General features: G+C 57.4%; 1 protein-coding gene across 1 annotated transcript in view; it reads right to left on the bottom strand.

Moving 5' to 3' along the window:
* JPH3 (junctophilin 3) overlaps window positions 1–26870 on the bottom strand; it is an 81239-nt gene that overhangs the window by 39403 nt on the left and 14966 nt on the right. Inside the window, exon 2 of the mRNA XM_025427059.3 lies at window positions 8555–9332. Coding sequence (XP_025282844.1) covers window positions 8555–9332 — 778 coding nt within the window. The remainder of the gene's footprint in view (window positions 1–8554; window positions 9333–26870) is intronic.

Consider the following 26870-nt stretch of genomic DNA (forward strand, 5'->3'; position numbering starts at 1 on the left):
CGACTAAGGCTGTAGGTACAGGGACCCCAAAGTCCATGGCAAAGGGCACGGCCAGGGGTGGTGGTGGTTGGAACGAGAAACAAACAAAACGAATGTAAAGTTTGCCACAAGCACTTACAGGATTCCAGGCTTGACTGAGACAAACTCCAGTAAAACTAAACTCTCAGGTCTGACCAACATGGACACGGGTGTCCTGGGTGCCAAGTGTGCAGGTGCCTCACTCAGGTGGGGTCACAGACACTCGGTGACCACCCGGGGTCAAGGGCAGGGGCTTCACTCCACTCTGCCCCTCTCTCCCTGCCTGCTGTAACGTGCCAGAGACAGACAACTGAGTGTCTCCTGTCTGTCCTTGCCACCCCACCAGGCCCCTGCTGCTTTCAACCCATTTTACAGAGTTGAAGACACAGCCTGGGTAGTCTTCAGGCCTCGCCGGAGGCCAGATCGCTGCACACACAGCAGGACCACTCACTGCTTCTCTCCAAGGGGAAGAAACGGGCTCTGGCTGCAGCAGGAGAGCTGCAGGTCCCACGGAGGAGCAATCCTCCATAGTCACCAAGTCTGGGGATGGACTGTGGGCACCGATTTGCAGTCCCTCTCTCCAGGCCTTTTAAGAAGTATTGCTTCCCTCGAGAGGCGGCCAGGTCAGGGGAGGACACATGAAACGGCCCCCAGGCCTGCCCTGGGCCTGCGCCCCCCAGCGCAGGGCTCTCCTGGACTTGGCCGGTGCGGCTGGCTCCTGTGTCCCGTGTCATCCAAGGTGCCTGTCTCAGGGCCAGGTGGGAACGCTGCCTGGGGCTGAGTCACAGGCTGTGTGCATTCTGTCTGACAAGTGGCACAAGTGCAGCCACGAGCCTGATCACATCTGACAGCCCATATCCCCTGACCCTGTGTGCACGGGTGAGGCACCATGGGGCAAGGCACGGCGTGCAGGGCTGTGGGCAGGAGCCGCGCCCCACGTCCCCGGCACCAGCCCATCCCCGTGAAGCGCCACGGAGGACCCTGGACCCAGGCCCACACTCAAGAGCCCCCGGCCTCCCGGGACAGGGGGAGGGCGCACGCAGCCCCAGAAGCAGCAACCTCTTGTCCCCAAGTGAGCGCGTGGCTGGCGCTGGCCCCAGCCCCTTCCCAGGATGTGCACCCCATTCCCCAGTGTCTCCTCCGGTTTTTATGTCGGAAGGCCAGAGCCGGAACAGATGGCTCTCGCCCACCAGAAGGCCTCTCCCAGCAGGTGGCGGGCCCTCCCCCGGAGGCAGGAAGCTCACGTACCCTGCACAGAGAGCCTGGCTCCGCGGGGCCTGGAAGAGCCGGCCTCCTGGCACTGGCGGGGAGGGAAGGGATGGGCATGCCCACTCTCCAGAGGGGACCGGGGGTGACATACCCTGCCCTCAGCCGAGCAGGGAGTGACACGCTTCCCAAGGAGCTACAGCAAATCACCACACATGCAGCGGCTTTAACACCCATTGGCTGGCTTCTATCCCTGGAGGGCAGAAGCCAGGGTCTCGGGGGCCCAAGTCACAGCGCAAGTAAAGGCCGCATCGCCCACCTGGGCCTCCACCATCAGCCCTCTGACCCTGACCCCACGTGCACCTCCTAAGGGACGCTTACAATCACAGTGCCCCCCTGTCTTGCATGGTCCCCTCCCCTCAAAATCCTTCCCCACATCTGCAAAGCCCCTTCTGCCGTGTTAGGTCACAAACTCACAATGTCCAGGGATTGGGAGGACGGCATCTTTGGGGCATGGTCAGCCTCTGACTGTGACAGAGCGGTCTGTTGAGGCCACCCCACCTCCTGCTGTGGGCCTCCCTCCCTCCCTCCCTCCCTCCCTCCCAGCCAGGGTCAATCAGGGCAGCCTTCCTGCCAGGCCACGTGACGGCATCTACCACGGACTTTAAACGTACGCATCTATCTGCAAGCCAGCAGCAAAGGGGGCGGCAAGCACAGCCTCTGCGGCCTCGTCTGTAAGACTGAACAACCGGATGCATCCAAAACCCATTCACAGAGTCAGGGTTGGACCAATACAGTGCGTCCATGTCATGGAATATCATGCAGCCGTCAGAGAAACACTCAGGTCTGGATATCCTGACACGGAAAGACGTCCCTGACATAGGTGAGGAGAAAAGTGGGCCACGGACAGCACGGTCCCATCACTAACAGGAAACCACGAGGCTGTGAGACCTCTATCTGCACAGACATGGAAAAAAGTCGGACAAAAATGTACGAATGGGGCAACACGGGTGGCTTAGGGGTTTAGCGCCGCCTTCAGCCCAGGGCGTGATCCTGGAGACCCAGGATCGAGTCCACGTCGGGCTCCCTGTGTGGAGCCTGCTTCTCCCTCTGCCTGTGTCTCTGCCTCTCTCCCTCTCTCTCTCTCCCTCTCCCTCTCTCTCTCTCTCTGTGTGTCTCTCATGAATAAATAAATAAAATCTTTTAAAAAAATGTATGATTGTTGGGGCACCTGGGGGGGGCGGGGCTCAGTTGGTTGAGCATCCAACTCTCAATCTCAGCTCAGGTCATGACCTCAGGGTCTTGAGTTCAAGCCCCGAGTTGGGCTCCAAGATGGGTGTGGAAACTACTTAAAAGATGCAGATTTGTCCTCCCTTGTCCATGGTTTCAGCCACCCACAGTCAACCAAGGTCTGGAAGCAGGCGATCCCCCTTCTGCCCTGTGGTCAGAGGTGGCCTTAGCTTTGTCACACACCCACATCATTCCTCGCACTCCATCTCCCCACAGGGGCACGTCCCCGTCCCACGCCACAGAAGAAGGGTGAGAGAGACCATGTTCCCTCAACTTCTGTTACAGTATATTGTTGTCGACGTTCCATTTTATTTTTATTGTAAATCCCTTACTCTGCCTCATTTGTCAGCTGAGCTTCCTCACAGGTTCAGAGTCCTGGAAAACACGGCGCACGGGCCTTGGTTCTATCCATGGGTTCAGGCATCCACCAGGGGTCTTGGAAGGGATCCCTCGAGGATGAGGGGGACCACCGCTGTAATTCCCTCTAAGGAGATGAACTGGTCTTGGTGGGACACAGCCACCACACCAATCTGTTTTATTGCCTTACTGTTTCTGCGTGGATATATCATTTCAAGAAGAAATTAAAAAAAAAAAAAAAAAAAACAAGCCACATCCTCCCCCAGTTTCAGATCCTGAAAGGTTTCATTTCCTTTAAGAAGGAAAGATGCTCCCAGGTAATCTCCTGGCCAATGATGATGATGATGATGACGACACTGCACCCAAGCCCTGGGGATGGCCCGGGGCAGATCCAGGCCTCACAGAAGCTGAAGCCACGGAGCTCAGCTGAAGGCAGAGCAGCAGGGCGCCCTGAGGCCCGGCTGCAGAGACACCAGCTCGGCCCGGGCATACAGCAGGTGCTCAAGAAGCGGCCGGGGGTGGGGGGGTGGGGAGGAGTGGAAGCCCCTCCTGGAGCAGGCCTCATGGAGGTTTTGGGCACCAAATCCTTCCTGTCCTAGTGGCAACACTGTATTTAGAGAGCGCTTCACGGAGCCTAGCCAGCGCCCCCGTATTCAGGGGTCCCAGACTTCGGTCAGGCTTGAAAGGGCAAGAGAAGGAGAGGGTGGAGGTGTGCACCTAGGCCTGACTGGGCCACTGCCCGCTGAACCTGGGGGCCGGCTCTCGGCCACTCTGCCCACGCGGCTCACGTCCCCACCCTGCAGGCAGGGACAGCTCCTGCCTCAGACGGGCCGGCTGCCTGGCAGGAGGATCCTGAGTGCGTGGTGGTCAGGGAGCCCCGTCTGCCAGAGCGAGGGGCCAGCTGCCAGTGTGGCAGGAATGTCATCTCCCATCTAAATGCCTGGTCAAGGACGCTCCCATCTCCTCCCACCTGCAATTCTGCTCACTCAGTCCAGCATCCATGTCTTGCTGCCCCTGTCTGCCCTGCTCGTGGCCAGGATGACCTGGCCAGCCTCTGCACACAGAAAGAGGTGTCCTCAGCCACCCAGCCACCACCGGGGCACCTCCCACCCCCACCAGTGCAGACACGAGGACACCTGCCCCAGCCCAGGGCCTCCCAGCACAGCCCCTCCTCCCACCCACACACTGTGGCCCATCTGGGGCTGCTCCCGCGGGAACAGAGCCCCTCCTGAACAGCACAGCTGCCCCCGCACCTCCTCATCACTCACCCCAAGCTCCACGGCCACTGCCAGGAAACCGCTGGCTACAGGCGCCAGGCTGCAGGTGGAGCGCCAGAGGGAAGCCAGACCAGGAAGAGGGGGCGGGAGAGAGAGCACTTGGGTCACTGTCCTTGCTCCTGCCCAGCATGTCCTGGCATTCCATCCCCTGACCAGCCACTGTTAATCTCAGGAGCAGGCCCAGAGGCGCACCTGGCCCCTGCAGGGGTCTCTGGTGTGTGTGCTGGGGGGTGTTTGGAGGGGCATATGCTGTGAGTTCTCATCCTCATCTGCACGAGGGCCCACCACACCCTGCACCATGCTAAGCAATGCACAGACACCATCTCATGTAATCCTCACGGTGCAGGATGCAGCCAGGGAACCTACCTCCACCCCCCTGCATAGCCGGTGACCCACCCATGGATGCACAGTGAGCCCCCACGGTCAGGACCTGATCCCATCTGCAGGATGTCAGGGCCCCGGAGCTGTGACATCAAAGTAACCCTGCAGGAAAATGCAGTTCTTGCTTCTCTGAACTTTGCCAGGAGGCACTGTCTCGCTGGACCCACCAGAATCCATGGGTGCCCAGGAACAAGAGGGTTCCTGTGGTCCCCTGGGAAAGGACGACGTAACTGGGGTGACCCTAGCTCCCCAGGAGGCCATGGCCACGACCACACTCCCAGGTTCCCAGCCCCCAGGGAACCATTCATTCCTTCACTTATACATTCATACGAAGCATGGCTATTGCACAGATGCTCCACTACCGAGCCACGCACCGTCCCAGCCACCAGGGGTTCAGCAGTGGCAGAAACACCCCTGGCCTGGAGCCTAGCTCCCTCGGCCCATGTGAGGGCTTTGCATATCCACTGACAGCTCTTCACAATAGCATTTGAGAGGTACCCCAAGAGAGGCAGCAGACAGAGGGGCCCCTCACGACCACCATTGAGCCCCTCCTAACACTCACAGGCTCTGGACCCCTCCCCACCCTCGTCTGGCAGGGGGCTCACTGCACTCTGGTGGTCACCTTCTCAAGCAGCCCGGGTGCTATGTCCCAGGATCCCCCTGTGGGGAGCAGGGAGGGACAGGCCCACCCTCAGCTCAGCAGCCTCTGGGCCAGGTGTCCTGTAGGCATCCTTCCTCACCAGGAGGGGACAGGTTTGCATTTTGACTTCCAAGCAGACCCCGAGCTGGTCCTCAGGAAGACCAGCTCCTCTGGTGAGATCACAGCTGTCACATTTTGTCCTCCAGGCCAGAGCGTTTGCAGGAGCACTGTGATCAACCAGTTATGTCTGTCACAGGCACCGGGAGGGGCGATGGAGATGCAGCAGGTGCAAAAGAGACGCGTATGCTGTGCTGTGAAGGACGCTTCACGGGATACAAGCCGCCTGGAGCAGGTTCCAAGGGTACTCAGGGGTCCCCCAGTCACTGACAGGGCAGGGTGGCAGCCATCCCAATGGGGGCAGAGGACTCTACAGGCAGTCACAGGGGAAGGACAGCAGGACCTTCTGCTCTGACCGCAACCCAGACCGACCACCGGGCACACTCCCCCCTACTTGTCTCCTACAGCACCTCCACCCTGTGGGCCTCTTGCCACACGGAAGAGCTGGCAGTTCCCAGCATCCTAGAGGCTCCTGAGGAATGCAGGTTCTCAGACCACACCAAGACGCTCCGAACCAGCAGTTCCAGGGCCTTAGGGCCCCAGGTGATTCCTATGCACAGACTGGGGGCCGAGAACCAGGCTGCAGACACCCCCAACCCCGCTGACTGCTTACTGGGTGGTAAACACAGGACCACCTCTCAGAACTCAAGCTCTGGGTGCCACCAACCCCCCAAGCGTGTTTTCCAGGAAAGCCCATGTCCCTGTCCCCTCGGCAGCTGTCCCCACAGAGCTGTCCCCCCAGGGAGGGGCCTGGGCGCCCTGATGAGGAGACATCACACTGTCTCTATGGACTTGGCTCAGTAATTGTGCTCAGCTGGGCCCTGAGGAGGGAGCGGCGGCGCCTCTCTGCTGCTGCCCTCACGGCCTGGCCTCTCTTGGCAGCAGCCATGACCAAAGCCCACCTGGGGCCAGCCACCTCCCAGCCGCCAAGGCCACTTTCATGCTCCAGCAGAGGGTGGGCCTCGGGGGTTCTGGGCGTGGACCAGCTCTCCTCTGCGGGCTTTGCTATCGAGGACAGATGCTCATGCCCTGTTTTTTCCAAATCTAAGCCCATTGAAAAAACGCAGGAAGCACTGCTCCATCCTGCAGCCTGGAAAGGAGGCTCATCCCCATCTCTATTTGTAGGGATACAGGACGCTGTCACCCCTGCCTCCAATGGGTGACCCTGGGCACTAGCAGGCCCATGTGGCTCAGGGTCACACCGCAGGCACATCCACATCCCCAAAAGGTCTCAGGGTTGGGGTAGAGGGGCTGGTACGGCAACCACAGCCTGCGCCAAACCCCACATGGGCTGAGGGCACTGTGCACCACATTATCCTATTCTTCCACAGGGAGCCCAGCCCAGAGAGGGGAAGAGCCCACCCCAGGCTGCTCAGCAGCGATGGGCCTAAGCCAGATGGTGTCTGCAGTCCCCCTGAGCCGGCCCCCAGTACTCGGAGCTGCTGTCACTGGAGTTCTTGAACCTTTGTCATGGGCAGAGGTTCTGCCCTAAGTGGAGCTCATCAGGTGTGTGGACTCTGAGCTCTGCTCACAGCATGAACTCTGTGGGATTTGTCGGACAACTGCCCTGCGTCCTAGGCCTCAGTCCCAATCAAGTTTTCCTGGCCGCTGGACGTTAAAGTCATTTCTGCAGAAGATGGTCGGCTACATCCTGGGGCTGCCTCACAGACCCGGGGGCTGAGAACGGACCTGCAGCCAGACAGGCACTGCTCCGAGGACCCCACACCTTGGAGCACACTTCCCCAAGCCCTGTAACTGCCTTTTATGGATGGATGTCAACAAACCACACCAAACACAACTGGAAGGCAAGAAATACACACAAACGCCAGCCTGTCTGGATGCCGGAGCCAAGGAGAGCTGATGACGCTTCTTCCTTTTACATTCCATGTTCTGTACAAGCAAGTGTCACATTCAGGATGGAAAAAGATAACCAATAAACCTGATTTCATCTTAATCTCCCAGGGGAGTCATCATAAATGCTGGTCCTGTTTGTTTCCGAGCCTGAACATGTCTGGTGGATGGGTCGGGGGGGGGGGTGGTAAGCAGAGCAATTTGGGACCTCAGTGCTCAGGGAGCGGCTCCGTCTTTGTCTTGGTTTCTCAGAATGGATTTCCTTCCCTCTAAAATCTCGGATGTGGGGAGCAGCTCATATTCTGCTGATAAACCCAGGCTACCACTTTCCTTCTACCGTGGATCAAAGGTCACAGAAAAATCAGAGCCAAATAAACTAAATCTTTAATTAGTGATGAGGTTGGACAGCCTGAGCTGTAAGTGAGCCCCTGGCTGGGGACACAAAATCATCCAGAAAGATGCAAGGGTCTGTCCTCCCAGATGCCTCTGGCCTGGGCAGGCTGCAGCTTCTAAAGAGGTCCTGGGGACGACCACCCAGGCCCCACGGGGCAGACCCCCAGGTCCCACCCTGACTTAGGAAAGCACACAGACAGCAGGAAGCTCTGGCTAACTCAGAAATGGTTTCCCTAGAACCAAGGCGTGCAGCCTCCCACGGAGACCTTGGCTTTCAATGGGGTGACTCCCATCCAGCTGCAGCAGATGGTCCCTGCCCTCCAGGGCCATCCACAGCTACCTACCCCCTCACCTGGCCCAGACCCTGCTCATGCACCTGCCCCTGCAGCTCCAGGGGAGCTGGGCCCTGAGCCCCTTCCTCCAGCCCTGAAGCTTGTACCCAACACTAAAGTCACCTTGGAAACCAACACAGTGCCCACCAGCAGCCACCTCAGGACCCATTGCTCAGTGCCCGGCAGCCCCGCTGAACCCAAACCCAGTTAGGGTTGCATCTCACACCAGCTGTTGGCCCACAGCACCACATATCACATGGGCCCCGTGCCGGGGGCCCCCAGCTGGTCCGTGCAGTTTGGGCTGTCTCTGAGTCCACAGACAACCAGCGCAGCTTCCTCCCCAGCCTCACATGTCTGCAGTGCTGGGAGCACGGCCGTCACACCTTCGTGTCACCAGCAGAACAGTGCTTTATGCACTGTTCTTTATGCACCTTCTACCTTCTTTATGCACCTGCTACCCCACAAGTAACACCAGCACATGGAACAAAGGAGATGCTGCTCTGTTGCAGGAAAGGCTGTTGGGGGGCCCAGAACCGGCTCAGACCAACCATGGCCTGCCCCCCACAAGAAACTTCAAGGAGCCCCCTGGTTCCCAGGAGCACAGTTCGAGAAACACCGGTCCCTATCCTGAGGACAGCAGAGCTGAGAGGACCAGGCCCTGCAACCCAGCCCTGCCCACCACACCCTCCTACCTGGAGGCCGCGATCTCCGCCTTCTGCTTGGCAATGGTGGCAGCCCGCTCGGCGGCCTCCACGGCCCGGTCCACCTTCTCGCGGATCTTGCTGGCACGCAGCGGAATGAGGTTCTTGCGCTTGCCGCTCACGAGGACATTCTGCTTGTACTTGCCCTCCTCCTTGGTGCCATCGGGGAAGGTCATGCAGCCGTAGCCGTGCCGCCTGTTGCCCGCCCACTCGCCCTCGTACTTGAGCCCGTCGGAGCGCTGGCTCACGCCGAAGCCCGAGCGCTTGTCGCTCTTCCACTCGCCCACGTAGGTCTCCGTGGTGGTGGCGTCGATGTCATCCTCGATGACCGCCAGCTCGGCCTCGCCCTCGCCCAGGCTGATGGTGGAGTGGATGTCGCTGGCCGTGGAGCTGACCGTGCTCATGCCGGCCTCGCTGCGGAACGAGCTCTGCTTGCTGCGCTGGCTGGCCAGGCTGCTCTTGGACTCGGACTTGCGCAGCTTCAGGCCGCTCAGCAGCGAGCGCCGGAACAGCCCCTTCTTTTTGCTCTTGAGGATGTCGGAGTCGCTGTGCGCCACGAGCACGAAGCCCCCTCGGGACACGGCCGGGCTGCTGGCCACCGCCGGGGAGGCGTCGGGGTGCAGCGCCGCGCCGTTGGTGTGCTCGCTGCGCAGAGAGTTGATGGACGTCCTCAGGGGCGAGCGGATGACCGCTGCCATGCCGTAGGGAACGCTCTGCCGCACGCCGTAGCCTTGCCGCATGCCGCCGACCCACTGGCCCTGGTAGGTCCCTGCAGACACAAAGGAAAGAGAGGTGAGCCTCTGGGGGGCGACGCGACGGGAGGACGCGCTGTGGCCCGAGCCCTCACGCTTCTGTCCTGGGACAACCTGGTGGCTTTGCTGGGAGGCAGACAGACCACCGCCTGTTTTTAGGACTCTATCACCCATGGTTTTTGCTGAAGACGCACCGGTCCTGCTTTGCGCCGTTGCATTTCTTTCTCTTAGAAGTTGGGAAAGGGAAGCGAGGTGTCAGAGTCTGGAACTGAGGGATCCTTGGGTGGCTCAGCGGTTTAGCGCTTGCCTTGGGCCCAGGACATGATCCTGGGGTCCTGGGATCCAGTCCCAGTCAGGCTCCCTGCGTGGAGCCTGCTTCTCCCTCTGCCTGTGTCTCTGCCGCTCTCTCTCTCTCTCTCTGTCTCTCATGAATAAATAAATAAAACCTTTAAAAAAAAAAAAAGAGTCTGGCACTGAGTCTAGAGCGAACCGGAGAGCTCCCCCTGCACACAGGCAGAGGCCCCACCCTGAGAAGACAGGGAGGAGCACAGCGGGCAGGAAAGAAGCAGGTGCTGTGTGAGTGGCCCCAAACGGTCATGGGGCCCAGGAGTCCAGCTACAGGGACACAGATCCCGGCTACAAACCCGGTGTGAAAGGGCTGCCCCGGGAGGCAGTAAATTCCCAACTGCTGGGGGTATCCAAGAAGGGTTTGCAAGAGCACTGAGGCACATTAAGGTGTTGCAACCAGCAAACCCAACATCCCCAAGAGAATCAAAAGCAGGAGCTCAAAGAGCTATTTGCACACCCATGCTCACAGCAGCTTAATCAGAATAGACGACAGGTGGAAACAACCCAGGTGTCCATTGATGGACAAATGGATAAACCAAATGGGGTCCATCCAAACAATGGAATATTTTTCAGCCTTAAAAGTGACACCCACTACAGCACAGGGGAACCTGTGAAACAAGCCAGTCACAGGAGGACAAACACCATGTGAGAACACTGACACAAGGCCCTTCCAACAGTCAGGTTCAGAGACAGAAGAATGGCAGGTGCCAGGGGCGGGGGTTGGGGACACAGGGAGTTGTCCTTTAATGGAACTAGTTTCTACTTGGGGTGATGGAGAAGCTTTGAAAGTAGAGTAGAGGTGATGGTTGCACAACACCCTGAATATAACACCACTGAATTGTGTAAGGCGTGGTTACAGCTGCAAATTTTATGATACGTAGAATATCTTACCACAACACAATTAAAGGGGAAAATAAATTGATAAAACCAGGCTCATGTCCCTGCTCTACTTACCCCTGTGTGATGGGAGCCTCTCTGACCCTCAGTCTCCTCGTCTACAGAAGGGGACCTACGTCACCGGGAGAGGAGAACAGCCCCCAGCATTCCTGGACTCACTGCCGGGCCCCCGCTGAGCTCCACTGATGGGGTCCCCGCCCCGGACGGGCTTTTCAGGGAAAATGGGGAGAATCTGTCCCACCACACTTCCAGCTCACTGTCACAGGGGCTGCAAACCAGAAACTCACCAATACACAGGCTTTATTTGTCCCATGGTGTTTTTATAAAAAACTGGAATTGCCAACATTTCAAAATCGAGACGTTTCACATAAAAGCTCAGCTCTTCTTTCTCCTAAAAATGTAAAGGCTCTGGCAAGCCAAAATCTTTGTTTTCAGATGGAAAAATGGAGTGGAGTCCAGCAGCAAATGGACTCCAAACCGGGTGCCCCCTCCAGTTTGCCCCACTCCCAACTCCTCCCTACTGTCTCCCACCCAGGCCCTCTCCATCACATGCCTGCCCTACACCAGAGGAAAGACACAAAGCCTTGCCATGTGGCCCCAGAGAACTTCAGTCACTGTTGTGTCACTGCCCATCACAGTCACTGACAACGCCCAAGTCAGAACAGGTCCCCACCCTTCACGGGCTTGTCTGAGACCTCGGGATTCAAATCCCACCCAATCCAACCCAGATGGCACCCCCTCCTCAGTAACACCTCGGGGTACCCCAGCCCGTAGAGCTGACCATGCTCCCGCACAGGACCTGCAGCATTTACGCCAACATCCAGCATTCCACAGGCAGACTCTGGAGGGTCTTACACATTTGCAGGACACGTCTTCTGCTCAAGTGGGTTGCGAGCTCCCCACAACCAGACACCTGATTCTGTTGGTAACTCATGCCTGGCCTTGCTGGGGAGAGATGTAGCTGGGGCTAGAGGCCAGGGCAAGGGACCTGGGAGCCCTGTGCTCCAGCAGACAGTGGCCTGTCCACTGAACAAGTGACCCCCACAAAGGTACTTTCTATAAGCCAAGCCTGAGACCAGTGTCCTCCTGGACATGTCCATGAGGGAGGGCGTCTTAGCTGCACGTGTGCTTTAGCCTAATCCCGTGGGACTCATCCCACCCTGAGGTGGGGGCTTCTGCACCCCCACAGCAGACAGCCATCTGGTAGCCCCAAAGCTGGGTGGGGGGCATGCTCTACAAAGGGACGTAGCCCAGGGCCCAAATGCAGAGCAGCAGGGGTGCTCCTCACCCTCTCCCCAGCTCCCACCCCTGCCCCAACCAAGAGCTCCTCCCACCTCAGGCTGCATGAGCCAGGCGTGGCCCCTTCCCCATGGGAGGGCAGGATGTGGGCTTTACCCATGTGCCCCACAGCGTCCACTGCACCCCTTCCCAGAGCCAACCTGGCTGTAAGCAGGTGACTGTCATGGGGCAGACAAAGGTGGTGGTGGATTCCGTGCCATGCGGTGTGCCGGTGTGTCTCATGCTGGGACAGAGACCCCGTGGCTCACAGCAGCCAGGGTTATGAGTAGGACCCCGGGACCAGGCGTGGACCAGTATTGTACACTTTAAGTGGTTAAGATGGCAGATTTTATGTTTATTTTGCCAAATTTTTAAAAATTAATAAAGTGAAGGCACCTCCAGGAGCTTCGTGCACAGCCTGGCAGAGGCTGTGACCAGCAGGGGCTTGGGAAGGTGTCAGGAAAGGGCCAGACCTGGGTTCGAGTCCTGACTGCATGCTTTCTGGATCTGTGACCTTGGGAACATCTCCTTGAACCTCAGTTTCCTCATCTATAAGGTGAGGAAGGCATCTGTGCAGGTATAGAGGGGGTCACGGATATAGAGTGTTGAAGGTTATCAACACTCCTCATCCAAACCTGAGGGAACACAGGCCCACCCAGGCACACTCAGCCAGAAGCCGGAGGGCAGATCTGAACCTAGGGCTCCCCATCCTCTCCCCTCTCCCCAGGCACCTGCATCCGGCCACACTGGCCTTCTAGGGGCCACGTGAGGAGCAGCACGGCCAAGACAAGCCACGGCCCCTGCAAACTTCAGTTCCCATGGCGGTGGAGCAAAAGCAAGGACTCGATGTAGTTTTCCTGAGCTCTGGGACTCCTGAGGTCCTTCTACAGATCAGGGGAAAAAATGTACACGTGCTCCAGGGCCAGATAGGGGCAAAGGCCAGGGGAAGGACCCTTCATGTCCTGAGCAGGCAAATCCAGAGCAGAAAGCAGAGTGGTGGCTGCTGGGACGGGGAACAGGGCTTCATTTTGGGGGATGAAAATGACTTGGTGTTCTGTACCAGTGGTGACCACACAGCAGTATGAATGTGCCAGATGCCCATGAATTGTTCACTTTAAAATGGTTAATTTCGGGATCCCTGGGTGGCGCCGCGTTTTGGCGCCTGGCTTTGGCCCAGGGCGTGATCCTGGAGACCCAGGATCGAGTCCCACATCAGGCTCGCGGTGCATGGAGCCTGCTTCTCCCTCTGCTTGTGTCTCTGCCTCTCTCTCTCTCTCTCTGTGACTATCATAAATAAAAAAATAAAATAAAATAAAATAAAATAAAATAAAATAAAATGGTTAATTTTGGGACGCCTCAGTGGCTCAGTGGTTAAGCATCTGTCTTCAGCTCAGGGCGTGATCCCAAGGTCCCAGGATCAAGTCCCACATCAGGCTCCTCTCAGGAGCCTGCTTCTCCCTCTGCCTGTGTCTCTGCCTCTCTGTGTCTCTCATGAATAAATATATAAAATCTTTAATTAATTAATTAAAATAAAATAAAATAAAATAAAATAAAATAAAATAAAATAAAATAAAAAAAACTCCTGTGCCCAACGTGGTGCAGCTGAGCAGAGCCCAGGGAGTTATACCATGAGTCAGGCAGCCCGAGCCCCGATCTGGGCGGCCTGGGGCGATGACTGCGCCCGCCACATGGTACACAGACAGTAGGTAGCACCCACGCACATGAAGAGCTGGCCATGGCGGAGCCTTCCTTGGTCAGAGCCTGCAGTTTGGTTGTATTTGCATGGTTACCCTCAGTGGGAACACATCTCTGAGTATGGCCAACATCAGGAAGAAACTGGATTCGACATCTCGGAAACTGCAGACCAGCTCTGCTAGGATCGGCCTGGGAGCACCTGCTGCAAAGGGCATGTAGGCATCAAGAGACCAGACCCAGGCCAGCTCTGCGACCAGGCAGGCCATGGGGAGGCAGCTTCTCCCGAGGGGAGGCTCCCCTCTACCCTCCTTCCCAGCCTCCTCTCTGCCCTAGTCCTCTGGCGGGCTAGGGTGATAAAGGGTTCATTTCAAGCTCCCCCACCCCAATTTCCGTGATTGTTTGAATCCAACTGGTTATTTGCACACCGTTAAACCATTAAACCCAGTGTTTTGTTTCATTTTACACCCCAAGCAACCTGTGTGTGAAGAGGCAGGAGCCAGGGTGCCCAGTTCGAGGGGAAGCCAAGTGGCCCCAACAGGTGCTGTCCCGCTGGATGCTGGAGGGACCCTGGAGCAGAGGCAGCTTCCTACGCACACCTTCACCCTGACCTTGGGCTGCCCCTCACAGGAAGACACCCAGAGGTGGATGGATCGCTGAGGGCATCCCTTCCACCCTCCAAGTCAACTCAGGAAAGCAGGGGACCCTCCCACCGACTCTGCCACCCCCTCACCTGCCCACCACAATGAAGATAACGGACTGACCCCTCCATCCCCATCAGCTGGAAGTCGGAATCAGGAAACCCAAGGGGACCCCAGGCGAGCGGGCAAGCCTCCCTGGGCCTCACCTGCAAGATGCCCCCTGAAGCCAGCGGGGCTCACTCGCAGGGAGCAGCACACAGGACGAGGCCAGCGGGGGTGGGGTGCTAAACCTCCCACCAACTTCCCGACTCGGGGTGCAGGCTGAGCTCCTGCATGCCTAATCCCCCAGGTGAGGCTGATGCTGTGCGTGGGGCCCCACGGAGGTCCAACATCTGGCTGGGCTGCTGCCGGGCATGCTGTGGGCACCAGCGATTCCAGATTCAGGAATCCACCCCGTCCAAGCCCAGCCCTCAGCATCTAGTACCTCGGGCCGGGCGGGCAGCCTGCTCTCCTCGAGTTACAGAAGTCCCACTAGGGCCTCCACGCCTCTCACACGCCTGTTTGACCGAAACCCTCGACTCTCAGCTGCAGTTCTTCCAAAGCACTTGTCACACAGCCCCGAGGACCAGCCTGGTGGCAAACGCAGCCTTCATCACGGCCCGGCCACTGGGGCTGAGCATCCGCAGAGACGCCCAGCCTGGGGAAGCTGCCTCCTGGGCCCAGGGCAGGGTGGGGCGAGGCCAGGTCGCCCTGGAGGGTACCCAGGGGAGCAGGGGAGCACCCCAGAGGCAAAGGAAGGGGAGCTGGGGAGTGGAACAAGAGCTGTGACTTCCAGACACACTCTGCTCACCTGACAAAAAACACTGAGGCTTGTGGCAAAAGAGACACCCAAAGTCACCAACAGGAGTGGGATGTGGGCCCAGCTGGAGCCGAGCCTGAGGCTTGCCTGGAGGGCCTCGGGCCTGTCAGCCCCACACCTGCCTCCGCAGCCCAACACCACAACCCAGGCCATACTGCCCCCTCCAGAAACCTCCCACCCCACCCAGACTGGCCTGCCTCCCAGAGGGACATCCTCTCCTGGGGGCACCAGGTGCGGTGCCTCCCCTCCCGTCACAGTGACTGGACCCAGAAGGGTGACTGACCACCTTCTCCCTCTGGGACGTCGGCCAGGAGGTGAGGAGGCCCGCATGACTGCTTCCTGCCAGAGAAGGAAACAGAGAAGCAGCCAGGGTCTTCTCCCTCAGAGCAAGGCACATGGGTAGATGCTTCTCCAGTGCCGGGTCCCCAGGACACCCTCACTCCTTCTAGAGAGCCCATGTGCCCCTTGAACCCAAACACTCCCTGAGATACCCCAGAATCACCCCCATCCTCAGGATCTATGTCTGTGCACCCCAGGATGTGTCACACCTGATTGTGAGGGCCCCATGCTGAACAGGTGTCTCCCTGCGAGGAACAGATGGCGTTTACAAGGCTCCAGGCTCCTCTGTCCTCAGTGGCGGGGGGAGGGAGGGCTGGCCAGAGCACGCTGCATCCCCACCTTCATGCCCAGGAGGACACACAGAGGCCCCTCCATCTCTGCATCCCAGCCAGGCCGGGGGGGGGGGGGGCACAGGGGCCATCTGAGCAGCTGGAGACGACACACCGAGCAGTCAAGATGCACCCCGTATTTCTTGTGCTTCACACTTCACCAGGAAGTGGGCTTCCCAGAGTTTCTGGAAACGAATGGCAGAGTGCACTGCACCCCAAGTGCAAACTACCCTCCAGCACTTCCACACACCAAGGCCGACCCCAGAATCCCCAAGCCAGGCAGGACTCCCAAACAAGGTAACTAGTGCTTCCTGCACGAGCATCAACATGAAAGACACTTGTTGCAATTGGTTTGTTTTGTTTTGTTTTTGGAAAACCACAGTTCCAGGCCCAAACTCTGACTTATGAAATTAGAATGGTCAGGGAAGACCAGGTGATGTGCACTGGCTACCACCCCCAGGTGATTGATTCTTCTGGTCGGGGCATCCCTGGGGTGAGGGATGTGGCAGGAGGTGAAGAACCTGGGCCAAGGACACCTGGCCTGTGGGCTGCAGAGCCAGGGAGGCAGCATCGTGTGGACAGACTAGGTTCTAGAACCTTCTTCCAAATGTACCCTGGACCTCCTTCCACCTTTTTTGCATCATTAGGGATGGCTGCAGCTAGCCGAACACATGAATGTTCCACCACATAGAAGCTACAAGTCCATCTTCTGTGGGACATTTAAAGTCATTCCTCATTTTTGATAATTTATCTTCATATACAGATTATATCCTCAGGATAAACTCCTAGAATGAATTTGCTCATTCAAAAGTTTTTTTTCTCTGTTGTTTTAAGGTTTTTGATACACTACCCTTGGAAAGGACCTTGGATACACTACCCTTGGAAAGGACCACGAGAGTGATTGCTTCCCCTCATCATCACCAACGCTAGAAAGTATCATTTTTTTAAAGATTTTATTTATTTATTCAGGAGAGACACAGAGAGAGGCAGAGACACAGGCAGAGGGAGAAGCAGCCTCCCAGCGGGGAGCCTGATATGGGACTTGATCCCAGGACCCCGGGATCACGACCTGAGATGAAGGCAGATGCTCAATGACTGAGCCACCCAGGTGCCCTGCAAGTATCATTTTTAAAGCTTGGTTTTAGCTAGGCTCTGAAGAGTTACCACGGGAGTCAGGGTACAGAATTTATCTCCCATGTTACAGTCCTGCCCCCCAATACCTTAGAACCAACCGTATTTGGTGACACAGTCTTTGCACACAGGATTAAGGTAAAAGGTGAGGCGATAAGCACCACGAGAAGATTCTCAACATCACTCGCCATCAGGGAAACACACATCAAACCCACAGCAAGACCCCACCTCACACCCACGAGGAAGTGGAGAAAGCAGAGACCCTGTGCACCATCAATGGGAACGTGAAATGGTGCAGCTGCTGTGGGTGATGGCACAGTGGCTCCCCCGACAATAAACCCAGAACTACCAGATACCAGGGCCTGGAGGGGACTTGTTCATGGGTGCAGGGGTTTTTTATAAGAGAAGCTTTCTGGACATAGATGGTAGGAACTACTGAACACTCTGTATTTAATACCAGTGAACTGTACACTTGAAAATGGTTAAGATGAGGGGCGCCTGGGTGACTCAGTCAGTGAAGCCTCTGCCTTCGGGTCAGGTCATGATCCCAGGGTCCTGGGATCAAGTCCTGTATCAGGTTCCCTGCTCAGTGGGAATCTGCTTCTCCTTCTCCCTCTGTTCTCTCTCTCTTTCTCTCTCTAATAAATAATCTTTAAAAAGTAAGTTAAGATGGTAGATTTTATGTTGTATTTTACCACAACAAACAATAGAGGGCTTGAGTCTGGGCCCTAATACAATAGTTCCTCTAAGAAGCGGAGATGAAAGCAGGGGTACAGGCACAGAGCATAGGAAGAGGTGGTGAGAGGGTGGCCGTCTGCAAGCCCGGCAGAGGGGGCTCAGAGGAGCCCAACCTGCTGGCGCGCTGACCTTCAACCTCCAGCCTCCAAACGGGGACAGGACAAACAGCAAGTGGTTAAGCCCTCCAGTCTGTGACATTCGGTTACGGCAGCCCCACAAGCCAATATAAATCCTCCATCGTCAGCCAGGTGATGCAACTATACATGTAAGTCAAAGTTAAGAGGACAAACCAAGAGAGAGGATAAAAACCGGGGTGCTGAGAACATATGCACGTTCTGTCCTGCAGGACACAAAAGTTTCTAGAGATACAGAACCAGAAAATCATACCCGAGAGACACTCGGCAGAGAGGAACCAGACACAGGACTTTAGGAGGCAGTCCCTGCCTGCATGGCCAGTCTGTCCAGGGAGGGATTGGTGGCTGGGGTGACGGCAGCCAGGAGGAAGAGGGAAATCCTCTGAAGGGGCTGCACAGGGCCAGCCAACTTTTTGTTATCTTGCTTTACTAAACACCCCGGGATGCCCGGGTGGCTCAGTTGGTTAAGGGTCTGACTTCAGCTCAGATCATCGTCTGGGGGTCCTGGGATGGAGCCCAGAGTCTGCCAGACTCTCTCCTTCTGCCCCTCCCCCTGCTTGAGCTCACTTTTAAATAAAATCTTAAAAGAAAAAAAAAAAGAACAGTCAAGGGTCATTAGATGTTTGGAGAAAGCCTCTCACAGGAAGAAAGGCTCCAACATACAAATAAATGTGTGGCAGGAGGAGGGTTGGGGAATTGGAGAGAATCATGAAAAATGCAAAGTATGAAAGACATCAGGGAGCCCAGAAATTAAATCTGTAGAGAGAGAAGACACCGCATCCACACAGTGCAAATAAAATGCAACGAAAGAGAGAGAGAGAGAGCTCCTGGAAATTAAAAGCATGATGGCTAAAATAAGAATTTTGGTAAGTGAGTTGGAAGATAAATTCAAGAAAATCAGAAACTGGAACAAAAAGAAGAGGTGGGCAAAGCAGTGAGAAACAGTAAGGAGAAAATCAGAGTCGCGCATGAGTCAGCTGGGCCCCAAGTCTGTGTGGCAGGAGTTCCGGAAAATCACCAAAGGCTAACAATGGGAAAGCTCCCAGAACTGAAGGGTCCAGGCTGGAGGGGCTCACGGACGCCAGCACGATGGAGGAGAAGGAGTCCACCAATATTCGATGTTGTGGGGTTTCAGATCCCCGTCCCCCAAAGAGCAAAGATCCCACTTTGGGATGGGGAGGGGGGCAACTGCGTGTGAGGGATGGAGAATCTGAGCGGTATGGGCCTCCTCTGCAGCAGTGAAACCGAGTCATCAGGGGCAGGTGCCGCCACCACCACCGCTGCCCCCAAGTCCTGGATGATTTCAGCCTAGAATTCCCCACATGACCAATTTATCAGTAAAGCCACAAAACAATCATTCGGGCATCTTTCCTTACGAAGCTACTGCAGGACGCACACCAGCACGGTGAGGGAGTAAAGCATGATAAAGCAAGCCGCGGGGAGATTCCACGAACGGGAGAGCTCAGGGTATAGACACGGGAATTCCAGGAGACAACAGAGAAACAGAGAAAATGTGTATCACACATAACGCGTACGTGTGCCTCTGTAGGTAGGGGTAGAGAACCTGGCAGGCTGGTTCACATGCAAAGCTGCACACGGAGGTCTTCCACAGAACATGTGGAAGGTGGGGAAAGAATGGGGTTGAGAAACCATGCAGCTGAAGAGGGGCAGCAGTCAGGAGCTTCAGCTGTGCTTGGGGACACGGGGAGGAGAGAGGGGTCGGGGCAGGGCCTGGCCCCAAAGTAAACCTTTGCCTTGTGCTTACGAAGTGCACCAATTCTGGGCTTAACAAAATATGCCCTCAATCCCGGAAAATTAGGGAAGGGGCTGGGTTCTCGAAGACTCAAAGTTTTCCATGCGGCACACAAGTCCACACATGATGACTACAAGCACAAACAAGCAATAAGTGCACACGGTGAGCAGCGTGGGCAGGTGGGGCCGGGGCTGGGGGCTGTTTGTGTTGGGCCCTAAAGGACGCCTTCAGCTGTGAGCACACGTTATCTTGATGAGAGGACACACTATGAGGGGGAAGGGGAGGAGCATTTGCACAAAGGGTTGTCACCAGTCATCACATCCTCACCGTTGCAGGGTGGAAACCAGGGCTCAAGTAGGATTCAGACCTTGTGGGGTGCCAGGTGCCGACGCAAAGCCCCACACCCCACAGAGGACACCAGCCTGCTGACTGCTGTGCCCAGGTACTGAGAAGGGTGGTGGGGATGGCCCCGGCAGGGTGGGGGGGGGGCAAGGCCTCATGTCAGTGATCTCCTTGGGCCGGAAGGGAGACGCTTCCCCGAGGTCAGATGTGTGCAGACTGGAGGCAGGAAACAGACCCTGGGCAGCGGGAACAGGTAAGAGTCATTCTGGCACTGAGGGCAGGAGATGAGCCAGGAAATGCCCGGGGGTCAGGAGGGGGTGGAGCCAACACAGCCACCACACGGGCTCCTTGTTCATCCTCCTTCATCCTCCTGCAGCCCCGAAGAGACAGGCCCCAGGTGCGGGCAGTGCACCCAGACGCTCAGTTGGAGTTCACTTGGGGTGGGCACGAGGAGCCCTCCACGTGGGTGGACCGTGCATCTCCACGGTCCTCAGCGTGCGGGGCTTCATGGCAGTGTCCACGGTGCCCTTCTGCTCCCCACGCCCGTCCATCATGGGTGGGCTTTTTCAACTTAAGCACAGTTTCAGGTTTACAGAAGAACTGAGTGGGAACCACACAGACTTTCCAGGTGCCCCCTGCACACACATTTTGTTACCTTGTATTAGTGCAATGCATTTGTTGCAGTCCATGTGCCAGTATCAACCCACTACCTGGAGTCCACAGCTGATGGCAGGGGTCACGCTCGGACTTGGACAATCTGGGTTTGGACAAGCATACACGCACCCCCTACAGACGTATCACTCTGCCCACAGGAGTCCTGTGTTCTGTTACCCCCTCCCCCAACCCCGGGCAGCCACAGACCCTTTTACCGTCCCCCAGAGCATTGCCCTGACCTGTGTCACAGAGCTGGGATCGTGCACAGTGAAGCCTTCCTGGCTGGCCTCTTGCACACAGTACCTAGCACTTGAGACTCTGCTCTCCCGAGGCTGCACACCATCGTGTGGTCATCCACCACCGGGTGAGGGGCAGCTTTGCTGCTTCCAAGTCTTGGCAATTACGAGTCCAGGGAAAGTGCTTTTCACATAAGGAAACAAAAATTTCAGAATAAGGACTGTTCTTTCAAGTCAGGGATTCTGATGGTCACTGAGATTTCTTTCTATCCATTGTCCTCTCAGCCTGGGGGCACCTGGCTAACCCCGCTGGGTAGGCTGGCTGTCAAGAACCACAGCCACCGAGGCTGGAGGACATGGGCAGCTGACGCTTGCTGAGCACTCAGGGTAGGGTGCCAGGTGTGGTCATCTCACAAGGGCCCATGGGGGTTCAGAGAGACGAGGGCACTGGTCCAAGGCCACACAGCAGGAAGAGCGAGGAGATCTGGCTGTCCCTGAGCTGGAAGGAGCCTCTGACTCCTCCTGGTCCCCACCACAGGGGAGGCCCACACTCGGGAAGGTCAACTGGTCGGTGAGAGTCCAAGGCAAATCTGAAGTCGAGGGGGGTCTGCAGACCCCAGCCAGGTGTCCCTGTGTCGTTCCTTCCAAGCCATGTCCCCTAAGGAGACTGACTCTGCTTGCCTCGTCACCCTGACCTCGCAGAGCAGGGCAGAGGCTCATTCCCCTGCCAAGAGGAATGGCACAGCCCACACGGCCAAGGGTACACAGTGTGTCTGCACCATGCAGAGGTCTTCTTCCACTTGGTGCCCAGAGTCCCTTGGCCGAACTCCCCACATGGAGAGTAGCAGCTGAGCTGAGACCCCACCCAAGGGTGCCTGACACCCAGGCCTGCATTCTGGACAGTTCTCTCCACTATGCCCTGAAATATAAGGAAGAAGTCTGCCGCAAGGAACACAGGCTCTGGCTTCAACTGCACCCGTGCCCCCCGGGGCCTGGTGGTTCTCATACCTTCGTGCGCAGAGCTGCTCCTGCGGGATGAGGCCGGTGGTGAGAGGACTCGTGCTGAGTGAGACCCTGGGTGGGTGGCTCAGGTATGCAGGCTGACAGGACCTGGGAAGCTGTGTCTGACAGTCCCAACTTCCAGATTTCAGCCCCACGTCCTGCCTGGCCTCAGGGAGCAGGGCCTGCCCCAAACCAAGAAGGACCTTAGAAGGCCCAGATCTTCAGACCCTCACCAGACGGAGAGCTGTGAGAACTGAGGCGCAGGTTCCTCTCCTTAAGCTGAGACCAAAAGCAAAGATTCATCCATCTAATCCACACTTTGGTGGCTGGGCATCTAGATGCAGTGCTCAATGCTATCAAGAATAAAGGGGGACCTCGGGGGTCGCCAATTTGGATCACTACTTCATCCTTCAAAAAAAAGGGGGGACCCTCCCTTTGGGTGTTCACAGGGGAGGCCGGCCAGAACTGAACGCAGCACAGAGTAGGTGCTACTCTGCATCCCACCGTCTGGAGAGCACCTTTCCTGGTGCTACGCTCCCTGCTCTGGTCACCCAGTGGGCACGGAGGCTCCGCAGCTGCCCCAGGCCCACAAGGTTAGCCCCTGTAAGGTCAGGCCCGCGCTCTGGTGGGCTGAGAAGTGACTGAGCAGAGGGGGCACTGGAAGGCTCTCCATGGGGTGCAGTTCTGGGCAGTACCCACACCACCTGGGAACTGCTGAAATGCAGAGTCCCAGGCCCCTGGACCTGCTGAAGCAGAGCCCCTGGAGGCGGGCCGGCACTCCAGAATGAGACTCACCCTCCATGTGACTGAGGCCACTCCGGGTCAAGAACCCAGATCCTCCCATTAGCATCACCTGGAGAGCTGTGAGGACTTACCAGGGACACTCAGCCTGCCCAGCAGCGTGGCCCCCGGGGGGCTCTGGGCAGAGTCCCAGCAGGAGGGAACTCCAAAAGCTCCTAAGACATTCTTGCTCCAGGACCACCATCACTTTCTGTTTTACAGTCTGTCATTTGAGAACCAATGAGCTTGTTCCTGAAAAGCCACCTGCTGGGCAAGCTTCCATCTTGCCTTCAGACAGCAGCGTCCACCGCTCACAGTGCTGGGAAATCTCCCTCTGACCTATGTCACTTCGCAGGGTCGGGGTGTCACACACACACCACAGGTACACCAGGACGCTGCTGAGCGTCCAGCCTTCGAGCCCTGGGCCCGCACTGAGACAATGTTCGTGATGTGGCTGATGAGCCATCATCCCAGGAAGACACCACAGCTGACACAAGGGCTCTAGCCCCTCGAGGCGTCTCTAGGTCCCTGTGAGACCTCCACAGGCCTCAGTTTCCCAAGCTCTGGGCCAGAGGGCTTGGGGCAGGTGGTCTCTATGCAGGGCTGCCAGTTCCAAGGGACAGGCCCAGGTAAGTGTGGAGTGTAGCCAGGACTCCTATGAGGCCACTCGCATGCACCATCAGCCATGAGTTGGACGAGCTACTTACCCAAATGAAGCCAATGGTCCCTAATCCACAGGACTGCAGCCAGACAGACTGAACATGAGAACCTAGGAGGATGTGGGCAGAGAGCGAGGGACGGGGCCCTGTGTGTTCTTTTATCCTCCTGAAGGCCCCACCTTCTGGCTATGGCCCCACAGAGCCCCCACTTGCCCGCTACGGCCCCACAGAATGCCCTACCTGCCCACTATGGCCCGATGGAGGCCCCAGGTACACGTTATCACCTCAGGGATCTCCAAGTCCCTGTTATCTTCTTGGAGGGGTCCCCCAGAACTCTGTCGCCTTTCCATGCAGGTCTCCCAGAGCCTACCCTCTCAGACAAAAACAGATTGATCAGTGGTCGGGGATAGCTTGTACATCAGTGTCCTTTGCCATGACCTCTCCTGTAGAGAGCAGGATCGCGATGACCACCTAGCTACAGAGCTCCCTCTAGGTCCCTCCCCACCCCCTAGGCCTCACTTTCCTGCAGGGTGGGGAGAAGACCCCTTCTCTAAATAACGTTCATTCACCTAGCCACTACCTGCAAAGGACCATCCACGTACCCGTGCAGAGAATATGCAGAACAAAGAACCCCCTGGACTTGAGATTGAGAGGGACAGGGTGAGAACACTACTGGCAGGAAGAGGATGAGAGCAGGGGAGAGGCAGAGGGGCAGGGCTGTGGCGGGACCACCTGCAGGAGGTGGCACTGAGGGCTGCTCCCCATGCCTGGCATGACTGCCATCCCCATCCCTGCTAGGGTTTTCTCCACACACAGAATATGCCACTTTGGGGAATAAATCCACCCCCCACCTGGGGGTGGGGGGATGCTGGGAAGGACTTCTTAGCTTCCAGAAGATTCTTCTTAAAAAATAAGCTGAGTGGAAATGTACAAGGGTGCAGACACTTTGGGAAACAGTCTGGCAGTTCCTCAAACCATTAAACCAGGAATTACCATATGTGCCAGCAACTCCATGCTTAGGTCCACCCCCAAGAGAAAAGAGAACGCCTGTCCCACAAACACCCGCACACAAACGTCCACAGCAGCGTTCTTCAAACAGCCAAGGGTGGGAACAGCCCAGATGGTCATCAACGGATGACTGGGCGAGCCAGATGTGCTCCCTCCATGCCCTGGGGTACTGCAAAGTCTTCAGGAGGAGCAGAGCTCTGGCACTTCCCGTAGAAAATGGTAAGGGACTTGAGGATGCAAGAGGCCCCGTGTCAAATAGGACACAAGGACATGAGGTGTCCAGGACAGGCCAACCCAGCGACGGAGAGGAGATTCGGTGGTTGCCAAGGGGAGTGGGGAGCTGGGGAGAGGACGGCTAGGTACGGGGTTTCTCTCTGAGACCATGAAGTGCTCTCCGGTTGATGGCAGTGATGTGTGCACAACTCCAAACACACCAGGAATCACTGAATTGTGCACTTGGAGTAGGTGTCATGTGTGCTAGGTGAACTCTATCTCAATGAATTACAAAAACTAAAGCCTTGGGTTAGGAGCACCCCGCTCTGCAGCCCCTGCAAAGGACGGGCCATGGTGTGAGGCAGCTCCAGCCTTCCTGGGGAGGGAGACGGGGTTTCAACCCCTCCCAACAGACATTGCTGGCAGGGGGACACACCCCTACTTCCCAGAATTGCCAAGTAACCCTCCTCAATCCCCCTGTTTATTGGGCGCCCCAGGGGGCTTCTGCTCTATGGCCCAGGGGGTCCCACGGGCCCGTGCAGTGGAGAGTGCTCGGGGCAGGACTCCCCACAGGACACGGAGGTGGACAGTCCAATTTCAGACATGACATCTGCTCCCAAGGGATGAGGTGGGAGCACGGTCCCCCAGCACGAGTGTGCAGACTCCCAGCAGGTCCGTGGATGGAATTGGGAGCCGTGGGGAAAGAATTTACACCTTTATTTTCACTACCCTCTCTCTACCTGAGGTCTAGACGGGCAGCGAACCACAGTGGCCAGTGGCCAAACCTGCGATTTGGTCAGCGACAGAAACGGCACGTCCCGGGAGAGTAACTACAAATATCCTGGGGGAGCAAGACACCCCAGGCCTGCCCCCCAGAAGCAGGGCCAGAGCCCAGGAGGAACCTCACACCTGCCCCGCTGGATGGCAGTGTGGCCGGCTGAGGGTGGGCCAGGCCAAGGACATGCAGGGCTGGGGTCCCCGCCTGCCCCTGCGGCCCCCGTGGTCGCCAGCTCCAAATGCGTGCTGGGCCTGGGGAGGGACGTCCAGCAGTGTGTCCTCAGGCCCCCAGCGCGCTGCTGTCCAGAGCAAGGAGGGATACTAGAAGCTCCACAGGCGTCTCGGCACAGAGCAGCTCTGGAGGGCGGAGGGAGGACAGGGAGGGGCCCAGCCAGCGGGGCGATGGCCCGTGAGTACCCGCACAGACCTGTCCACCTGCGCCCTTGGGGACTCTGTCCAGACAGCTGTCTCAGTCCGGCTGACAGGCCCTTGAGATTGGGTTTTCCCGAAACCATTTCCCTTGGCCATCAGCCAGAGTCCTGGAGGCTGAGAGAGGAAGAGCAGAGGGAACCCCGCCCTCCCCAAACCACCCACCCAGAGCCCCAGCCCCACAGCAGGCTCTAACTTCTGGCCCCATGGTTCCATGGGAGGGTCCCCCACTCCCTGCAACGAGGAAGAAACCAGACTGTTCCACCGCGAGGCAGGCGGGTTCCTGGGTGTCTTGGCTGGAAGGCCTGGAACCCCCGAGGGAGTTCTGGACATTTCTACAGGAACTCCTCTGGCTGCTGTGGGAGGAGGGGAAGGCCCAGAAGCAGGGGTCTGCAGGCCCTCCTGAGGGATGAGGAAGCCCCAGTGCTGACCCCTCAACTCAGAATCAGCTCAGACAGCCCTGGGCCTGATTGCCTTGCTGGGGACCTGGGATCCTGCAGCATTGCAAGGATGGAGGGGGGCCCCCAGGCCAGGGCTCCAGACAGAAGGGGGTCCCCAGGACAGGACCCTGTTGCATCAGGCAGGTGAAGGCAGGGTTTTCACCTCTCCACTTTGGGCCACGTGGAAACAAGCTCAGGGGGGATGAGCTCTGGCAGCCAGGGGTGGAGAGCTGTGCTCATGGGCATCATGAATCCCCCATGCTCTGGGGACCTCATTCTCATTTAAGGCTCCTGCTCCTCACAGGCCTGAGGGGCAGGGGCAGGGCTGGAAACTGAGGCAGGGGTGCCTGCCCAGAGATGCTCGGTGCCAGTGAAAACAAAGGACGGGTGAGAAGTAGTAGGTGTGCATCCCTCCTCCCTCTCCCTGTCTCCTCCCTCGGCTCATCTCTCCCTCTCTCTCTTCCTCTCTCTCTCCTCATCTATCTCTCTCCATCTGTCCTGTCTCTCCCTCTCTGACTCTCTCCATCTCTGTCTCTGTCTCTCCATCTCTGTCTTTCTCCATCTCTGTCTCTGTCTCTCCATCTCTGTCTCTGTCTCTCCCTCTCTGACTCTTTGTCTCTCCATCTCTGTCTCTCTCCCTCTGTCTCCCCCTGTCTCTCTCCCTCTCCTGGTCTCTCCCACCTTCCCTCCCTCCCTCTCTGTCTCTCCACTAACTTCCTCCCCTGGCTGGCACATTCCTGCCCTGCCCTCCTCCTGCTCAGGCCTCCAGCTAACAGGGCATTCTGCACTTGTGAACACTTCATGGTCACTGTCACCAGGGCCGCCTCCAGTCCCGAGAAAACTCTGACCTCTGCTATATTTCTGCCGCATTGTCTC

Source organism: Canis lupus, chromosome 5, assembly GCF_003254725.2.
Source record: "Canis lupus dingo isolate Sandy chromosome 5, ASM325472v2, whole genome shotgun sequence".
NCBI classification, from domain to species: domain Eukaryota; kingdom Metazoa; phylum Chordata; class Mammalia; order Carnivora; family Canidae; genus Canis; species Canis lupus.